At 38.9% G+C, this 8,990-nt stretch overlaps 5 protein-coding genes across 5 annotated transcripts; all 5 read right to left on the bottom strand.

Moving 5' to 3' along the window:
• Positions 1 to 44: 44 nt before the first annotated feature.
• Positions 45 to 1,124, bottom strand: TM35_000053270 (uncharacterized protein; the record flags this gene model as incomplete). The annotated part of the gene is made up of 1 exon (XM_029022982.1): positions 45 to 1,124. One exon carries the CDS (start codon positions 1,122 to 1,124, stop codon positions 45 to 47), a length of 1,080 nt encoding a protein of 359 aa, XP_028885797.1.
• A 392-nt stretch (positions 1,125 to 1,516) lies between these two features.
• TM35_000053260 (uncharacterized protein) lies at positions 1,517 to 3,457 on the bottom strand (the record flags this gene model as incomplete). Its single annotated transcript, XM_029022981.1, has 1 exon — positions 1,517 to 3,457. One exon carries the CDS (start codon positions 3,455 to 3,457, stop codon positions 1,517 to 1,519), a length of 1,941 nt encoding a protein of 646 aa, XP_028885796.1.
• A 484-nt stretch (positions 3,458 to 3,941) lies between these two features.
• TM35_000053250 (uncharacterized protein) lies at positions 3,942 to 4,919 on the bottom strand (the record flags this gene model as incomplete). Its single annotated transcript, XM_029022980.1, has 1 exon — positions 3,942 to 4,919. One exon carries the CDS (start codon positions 4,917 to 4,919, stop codon positions 3,942 to 3,944), a length of 978 nt encoding a protein of 325 aa, XP_028885795.1.
• A 393-nt stretch (positions 4,920 to 5,312) lies between these two features.
• Positions 5,313 to 6,608, bottom strand: TM35_000053240 (uncharacterized protein; the record flags this gene model as incomplete). The annotated part of the gene is made up of 1 exon (XM_029022979.1): positions 5,313 to 6,608. One exon carries the CDS (start codon positions 6,606 to 6,608, stop codon positions 5,313 to 5,315), a length of 1,296 nt encoding a protein of 431 aa, XP_028885794.1.
• Positions 6,609 to 6,913: 305 nt separating this feature from the next.
• TM35_000053230 (transferase, transferring glycosyl group) lies at positions 6,914 to 8,626 on the bottom strand (the record flags this gene model as incomplete). The annotated part of the gene is made up of 1 exon (XM_029022978.1): positions 6,914 to 8,626. One exon carries the CDS (start codon positions 8,624 to 8,626, stop codon positions 6,914 to 6,916), a length of 1,713 nt encoding a protein of 570 aa, XP_028885793.1.
• Positions 8,627 to 8,990: the final 364 nt, after the last annotated feature.

Here is an 8,990-nt window from a genome sequence, read left to right as displayed (position 1 = left end):
GGGGGGGAGGGGGGGGGAGGAGGAGCCCAGACAAGAAAAAAACATCAACAAGTTCTGTAACCACTTTCAACAAACGAGTCTGCTAATTGGATCATACTCGCGTATCCACAATCATGAAGCAGTTTGACCTTTTGAACTTGATTCATTTTTTTTTCTAGTGACCATTGTTTTTTAACCAGCAAGCATTTTCCTTCCCTTGAACGACGAACATATTCTCCGCGATTCCGTAGAGTTAAGAATCCAATAATGTCATTTGGACAAGGAGCATCTTTAAGTCCCATACGACAGCGGCACACAGGAAGCAATATAGATAACGGTAATTTATCCTTTGGATGAGATCGTGGCCCAACCCATTTATTTGTTTCAAGCTCACCATTTGCATTTAGCATACCAAGATGCATATGCGCTACGGGTGCATTAGTATCAAAGCAATCCAATCGGTCTGGCGAATTATCATGTCGATGAAGTTGAAAAGCATAAATCAAACGAAGATCCGCATCAAATTTTGTAATATCTGGATTATACCAGTGAATACAAGCTCCAGCTTCCCAAAATGGCATAAGAAACCGATGTATCATAGTATTAAACTCCTCTCGAGTACATTCCAGTGAATTTGGTCTACATGGTGATGTACTATTTGGAAGTAAAACGAAAAAATCAAAATCGTCATCCGCATTTCTAATAGACCCTGCCCGCGATACCCCGATAAGACTCCCCTCATCCATCCACCATGGTAAATTATTAAACTTTTCCTTGAAGATCCTAGTAAAGAACTCGAGGAACTTCAGCAGCCTCGGATCATCCCGCTCTGCCGGTTCAACAGGGCATTGACTGCGGTTGTACTCCCGCGGCACCGTGAGGTCCACCATCACCCCCGGCTCCTCCATCCGGCACACACGCGGAATCCCAACGGGAGTGAAAAGGCCGGTGGACGCCGCTGCGCAGTCGTGGGACCCGCCGCCCACACCCGCAGGAGCCGCCGCTCCCCCATCGATGGCCATACGGGACGCATGGTGCGACCAACCAAGAAAGAGCGTCACTAATACGAGGACCACCCACAACAAAACCAGCAGGAAGGCAAACCTCGAAGCATTACATAACTTTTCTCGATGTATACGTCGCATCTCATTACAAAAATATATATACAAAATATATACCCCTACACAAACTATCGATTCCTTTAATTGAGCTGGATTTTTTCACTACAACGCAATATTAAAAGAGCCAAACGTTTAGAAACTTTTCTGCAAAAAAAGAAAAAAAAACCCGACTATTGGATGTTGTCAATGTTTGTGAGTTGAATATACAAAAACTTAGAAAATAAACCCATAAACTATTATAAAAGCAAAAAAAAAAGAGAGAAAAGAAAAAAAACTTCAAGCCGTACAACGAAAAAAAAAAAAAAACAGTTTTACGTGTATACCACACACATATATATTATTACTAATCGCTTTATCTATTATAAAGTTTTCTTTTTTTCTTTCTTTTACAGCAAGTATGTAGACTACAGAGTTTATCAATAGGATTGAAAAGGAAAATGAGATACTCCAGCTCCTTGTTGCAGTTGTTGTGGTTGCAGCTGATAGTACGATTGTTGTTGTTGTTGCTGGTGTAGCTGATGATACGGTTGTTGTTGTTGTTGCTGTTGTAGCTGATGATACGGTTGTTGTTGCTGTTGTAACTGATGATACGGTTGTTGTTGTTGTTGTAACTGATGGTACGGTTGTTGTTGTTGTTGATGTTGTTGATGCTGATGATGATGAAACTGATAAACTGGGGAAAGTTGATGAGATGAACCATTGTTGTTACCCATCCACAAACCTGAGGAAGAATGTGGAGTCATTGTGACAGGGTCATAGTAGTAATCTGATATTGAGGGAGGTACTCCCTGAGGTTGCTGTAAAGCTTGTTGTTGTTGATACTGTTGTCGTCGATCATCTTGTTGAAGTTGTGATTTTGGATGTTGTTGTTGATGTTGCTGCTTTTGTTGCTGCTGAAGAGAGAGAAGTCGTTGTTGTTTATCCTCTAATTCTCGCAAGAGACGCAACTGTTCTTCCATTTTCACCTCCTCAAATTCCATGTTTTTACGTTGCATCTCTTCACGGTGACGTACTCTCTCCTCTAACGCTGAGGTCTCTGCCATAAGCTCTTCCATCAACTTATTCTTACGTCGATTCTGCTCCTCCTGCTCTTCTTTGGCTTTCTTCTCCGCTTCCTCTTTTTTTCGTTTCTCAAGACGTTCACGAATAATTTCTTCTTCAGCACGAACATGTTCATACAATTGCTCACGTTCTTCTTCCTCTTTTTTTTTCGCCGCTTCAGCTTCTGCCAATCGCGTCTCATCATAACGCTGCAGACGTTGACGCAACAATTCTTCTTCAGCCTCCACATGTTCAAAGAGTTGCTCACGTTGCTCATATTCCATAGTTCTCTTCTCCTCTTCTGCCTTCTTCCGCTCAATTTCACGCTCTTGTAGTCGTTGACGCAGTAATTGCTCCTCTGCCTCAATGTGTTCCAATAATAAACAACGATCCTTCTCACGTTGTGCCCACTCCTCTTCACGCTGCGACATACGCTGCCGTATTGAACTTTCCTCCTGCATAAGATTCATGTATCGTGATTCTAACTCCATATCACGTTCTTTTTCCTTCTCCTCCTCACGACGTCGTCTGTTGTCTTCAATTTGTTGTCGTAGTTGTTCTTCCTGTTGCCGTAAATGCTTCACCTGTTCTTCCTTTGCTTTTAACTGATTTTGTTGTTCTTGCTCAATCAAGGCAATGGCTTGTTGTCGTAGGATATCTTCATTAGCCATAGAATACTCACCACTTGAGTTACCAGCACTCTGCCGTGCAAATTCATTTTCTAATGCACGCTTTGCTGCATCAATAGCGGCAGCTTTTGCTTCTCGCTCTAATTCCAAACGGTGTACTTCTTCCACCCATAATGAGGTGGTTGTGTTAACCCATGCTACAAATCGATCATACGATATATGTACTTCTTCCCGTTCCTTTGACTCCTCCGTCTCCAAAGTAGTAATCATTGAACGGACCTCAGGTGGTAGTTCTAAATTTTTGATCTGGTTTAACGAATTCCTGAAATTTTCCAAGACTGATTCTCTTTCTTTTTCTATGTTTTTCCGCTGACAATACTCCTGAAAAACTAGACGCACATACAATTGTTCATGTCGTGAAAAACTTCGAGAGGCAACTACAAAATCCATTGCATTAGCTCTATCAAGAACTGGATTACCATCAAATGGGGGCAAATCAACAGGAGCAAGCAAACGCTTAACCATATCACTACTCATCTCTGGAAAAAGTGAAACAGGTGATTTTGCGTCAGAAACATTTTCTTTACGAGTTAATAAAGAGAGAATGGGCCCGATCTCTGCATGCAGGGATTCGCACCACTCTGAGGGTTTTACCTGCAACGTAAAAGGAACTAAAAAAGACGCCATATGAGGAAAACGTTTTTTTTTTTTTTCCCCTTTGTACTGATAATTTTCTTTAGGCTTTGATTTGTTTTAATAATAAATACCACTATAGCCCCTTGGTTTATCCCTATACTTTATGATTTCTTTGCTTTTTTGTTTTGCCTCTTAACAAAGAAAACTAAAAAGCCGTGCAACCAATGTAATAGAGAAATTGAGGTGCACTTCTCATTATATAGGCGACCTGACTACCATTTGTGCAAATGGTGCATGCATACAAGAAGCCAAAGAAAAAAAAAAATAGGACATTCAATATGAGTCCAATGAAGCTAAAAACGGAGGGAGGAAACCAGTGTGTGACTAAATTCTCTGGTTAAAGAAAATAAATAATAAAAAAAGTAACGCACAACGAAAATGTTTTCTTGGGTATTAATTTAAAAAAAAAAAAAACCCATATGCAATTTCTGACATTACAAATGTACGCAATAGAGCTAGAGATATTTTCACTTCCTCAAAGCCCCTGATATCCATACCTTCCCGGTTGACCAGGAGGATAGTTTGCCCAGTATGGTTGTTGTTGTTGTTGCTGTTGTTGCGGCTGTGGAAACTGTGGTTGCAAAGGTACTGATGGACCATAATTCATGGGGACATAAGGCACTGGAGATGATGACGCGTAAAATCCAGTCTGTGGTTGTTGTTGTTGTTGCTGTTGTATACCCATTTTACGTCGTTCTTGCATTTCCAGAAAAGCTGGTGGCAACTCATAAGGGCGAGTTTGCATCGGAATTGGATTATTAGCATACTGTTGTGATTGTAGTAGTTGTGGTTGTTGCGGTGGTGGTGGTGGTCTACCATAACCATAAGCAGGGGATGGAGAATAATACATATTGTTAGTTCCCGGTACTCCATAGGGTACTGAGACACCAGTTGACTGTTGCAAACATTGCATTCGTCTAGTCTGTGCTCGACGTATGGCTACCTGTCGTTGTTCCTCTTCTACTATTTTCAAAGAAAGCAAATAATCCGCATGTTCCTGCATCATACGTACCTTGTCTTCATATGCACGTTCTTCCATTTCGAAACGTTCAACTACACACTTAGTACTCATAAAATACTCTGCTCGTCGAGCATTAACAGCCCTACTCTTGATATCTTTATGAAACACATCTAACCGTTGACGTGCTCCTCGTTCTTCCTCTGCGATATCGACTAATATTCGTTGAAACTCTGAAAAAATACTTTCACTAAGATAATAGTTGTTTAAATATTCTCTTTTCTTGGCGGCATATTTAAGAGCCTCCTCTTCGTCTCTATGTTGCGATACTTCTCCCTTTCTTGAGGGTGTAATTCTTGTCTTGGCGAGAGCATTTCTTGAATTCGAAACGGTGGCTTGTGCTTCAGTAAGGTCTTCCCTTATTTGAAATAGGTTCATCACATCTAAAACAGGTCCACCTAGCTTTACCCTTAAGGGAAAGCGATCAGTAATCATTTGCTACTCCAATACCCTTTTTTTTTTTTTTTAGAATAACAATAGAGAAATAAATACAAAAAAAAAAAGAATAAAACACAAAAAAACATTATACAAACATCAAAGTATACAGTATGCAAAGTAATAATAATAATAATGGGATTCATACAAACTAGTATAAACCACAAAGACACATTTAATCCTGTGTCTATGAAATGTGCGAAAATGAAAGAAAGAATCTAAGATTGCATGATTCTTTTTTCATGCATTTCGTATTACGTCTCCTTTTTTCTTTTCTTTTTCTCCTGTTTTGCACATTTCTTTTCTTTCTTTCAGGTTGCGACATTATCTCCAACACAAAAAAAAACACCACAAATACACACACACACAGATAGACAGACACACAGAAACCCCCTAAATCGTTTTTCGTTGCTGTTCCTTCGTGATATCAACCTCAGCAACATTTGTTGATGTGTCAAACGCCACTTCAACCTTACGATACCATAATCGCATTCTAAACTCCACGTAGCGATCGTACAGTGTGGCTCCTGCGCCATTAAATCGTGCCGCTGTGAGTATCGTAAAGGGCGCAAACACAAATGGTACTAAACACCGTGATGCCGAGTGCATTCCCAAAACTGTTGGAAAAAGACGGGGAACGAATGGATGTCGCCACGCCACATCTCCCATCCATTTGGGAAACTTTATTGGTGTGAGAGGCAATAGTGAAAGCAACAATGCCCCTCCCGTTATTGTATAAGCCGTACACTGCATAGAGTGAATACGACGCGTAACTCCCTCAAGGTTATCAAAGTATGTATTTTGTATATATTCCGTTCCACGTCTCTTTGCCCCGCGGCGACGACGGAACTCTTGACTCTTTCGTACTTCATACAACATGCGGTGACGATGAACACGATACTCCAGAATTGAATTCACATAAATTCCCAACAAACCACAGTACACACCAGAGAAAAGAGCTCGTTGACGTGCCAACCAACGTGGAATAATACCACGCACACGTCGTGGGTAATGACGAAACATGGCGTATACAAAGGTAACAGTAAAGTATAGAAAAAACTCTGGAATAGTGCGTGTTACCAGACGAGTAAGAGCTTCTGTATATTCTACATCACTACGATCTTCATTAAATCCACCAGCTAGAGACATAACTCGTACAGAAAAACGCCATGAAACAAAATCTGGAGTATCAACAAATACCTTATTTACGTGATTCAAAATATCGGATTTGTATTGAAGTTGAGCCACTGCATCAGTTAAAATATCATCACAAAAAATGTATGCTAAAAGTTTTAACACTGATCGTTGTGGAAAGTATGATTTTGACAATATCATATGACGGTATGTCTCACTAAAGTTAAACATATTCATACGATATTGTTCTGGAACTCCACAATTTCCAATAAGTTCTGCAAGACTTGCACCTTCTTCAACTGTTTTATATCGTGATAACATCATACAAATTTTAATAAAATTTCGAATAACTTCCTCATTAATACAATCATATGCCATACCACGTGAGAGAAACATCGCCGCTTGTGGTGATGGTAACATGTCTATAATCTTATCTGTTAGATGATGCCGTTCAACAACTTCATAAACTCGTTCATCATACATACCAAGAGTAAGCAATAATTCCAGGCGACCCTGGGTGGCTAATGTTTCATACAAATTAGTAAGAATACCCATTATCGTAAGAAAACACCGTGTCCTATACTAATATCAAACATTATTATATGTAATCATAAACATAAATAAAATAAAAAAAAAAATAGAAAGAAAAAAATAATAATAATAACCATAATCATAATAGAATAAGATTTTAGAGGAATACAAGGGAATTTTTAACTCCATTAACAATTCCAAGTTCTCTCTAAGAGAACTGGGGGGTGCAAAACTGCAAAATGTTTTTTTTTTTTCTTTTTTGTTATCGTTATCGTTTTTTTTTTTTTTTGTTATTGTTGTTGTTGTTTGTTTCTTCTTCAATTAGCTATTCAAAAATTAAATGTAAACCCATCTGCTTCTGCATCTAGTAAAGGTAATGCAGTTACATGAGTTCTCTTTCTCTCTCGTCGAAGTTGCGCTTCTTTTTCAAGATCAGTCTCCACTCGCTTCATAAGGTCTGGGAAGGATGAATGCATAGCTGCTGCAAACTCATCTGCAAAGTTGGCCCGTCGCTTTTCAACCATTGCCCCTACAGTGTTATCCGCATCCTCATCAATACCACTAATAGATGATTTCATGGCAGAAAGAAATTTCATGACACTTGGTAAGTTACACTCAGAAACGTAATTTTGTGTAATCGCCACAGAATCCTCCAAATTAATTACAAAATGCCACCAACCACAAGGAATAAACATAATATCACCAGGTTCACAGATGCATTCATAACCAACACCTTTCCACTTTTCCACAGTTGCATCATAATGGTTTAATAACCACTCCGTAAGTGAAACCGGTGTTGTGACTTCAGACATATCTTCACTAGGAAAAACGCCAGCAGGAGTACAACCAGGAGGAAACAAAATCCATCGCTTCCTACCAGTTAAGTTAGCATTCCATGCATTGGTGTAATTAGGATCCACGTGAAAACTACTTCCACCACGTTTTGGACCTGCAATAATCCAACGATACTTTGGACGTTCTTTACCCAAAACTTTAAAGAAATCATCTCGTCCAAAGTGTTCGGGAACTGTATAAAGCGAATCTGCTGCCATAGAAGTACCGAATTCAGCATCAAACATATAAATAGGACGTTCATCCGATTGCTCTACAGCATACCGAACATAATCAGAAACTGTCATTGTGGTATGTTCACACCGCATAGGTACATCTAGAGAAGCATTTGAACGAAATAATTCTTTAGCCTTTGTAGCAAGATTTTTAAAATTCCCTTCAAGAATACGAAACATAGGCCAATTAACAGCTACATCAGTAAGAATAACTGGTAAATTTGGTTCTTCAAAGCGCTTACGAAATTCATTTGGTGTCAATCCACTACACCGTGGTACTTCCTTAAGTGCAGTACGAAAACGAGGTGCTTCTTGAATGGGGTTAGCTCCGTTTGGCCATGCTGCATCTTCTTCATGAACAGTAGTTTTAATAGCTGGTCGAAGATGATAATGACAAGGAAGAATTGTGCATAACCAAGCTTGAAACAATTGATCATTAAAAAAAACTCGTTTCACTGCAAATGGACGATGTATAAAAATTTTAGTCATTTTATTATCATCATCATCATCATTATTATTATCAGTACAGAAAGCAGAGGAATTCTTTCTTGTCAATAAACAATTTTTATCATCAGAGGATGTTTTATCTTTTAAAGAAAGAAAGCATTGAATAGCAGAGTCCTTCCAACTTCTACGAAATCGCAAGTAATTTGGGGATATTAATCCATATGCCTGTTTAAAGGCATCTGAGGCATGAATAAGGCAATACCATCCTGTGCAGCTTCCTGAGATTCGGCATATATCATCCACTGAGCAGAAAGAGAGCAAGTGAAGAATCAGATCAAGAAAAGCCTCCTCTGTGGGTTCACATCCAGAAATACCAGACTTTACAATTTGACCTTTGGCTGCACCCTGTAAAGAAGAAAGGGTCCCAAATCTTGGTATAGTTAAATCCAAAGGGTCCCTTGCATTTCCCCGTGGATATACACCAAACGGGTGAGGCCTAAACCAATTCTGCGTCATGTTACGCCTCATGAAAGTAAAAAAGAAAAGAAAAAAACGAAAACAAAACAAAAATTTTCGTCAAATACAGCAAGATAAATATACATACACACACAAAGGAACAAAATAGGAAAGAAAAGAAAGAAAAAAAAAAGATGAACTGATCACACAAAAATAAAAAAAGGAAATATGTAACGTTATTTTGAACATGAAAACGTTTAATTACCTTGGATTTACATCCTCGTTATTTAATTCATTTAGCAATTTGTTTTTTTTTTTTTTTGTTTTTTTTTCTTTCACAAGTAAGGAGAAAAGAATGATGCAATTTTAGCTCTTCTTCTGCTAGTAGTACTTTACTTTTCTGCAGAACCGTTTCTCTCTTTCTCTCTCTCTCCCC

The sequence above is a fragment of the Trypanosoma theileri genome, assembly GCF_002087225.1.
Source record: "Trypanosoma theileri isolate Edinburgh chromosome Unknown TM35_Tth_5_V1, whole genome shotgun sequence".
Taxonomy (NCBI): Eukaryota; Euglenozoa; class Kinetoplastea; order Trypanosomatida; family Trypanosomatidae; genus Trypanosoma; species Trypanosoma theileri.
Note: the sequence above shows the minus strand (reverse complement) of the source record. Positions and strands in the feature narration are given on the sequence as shown.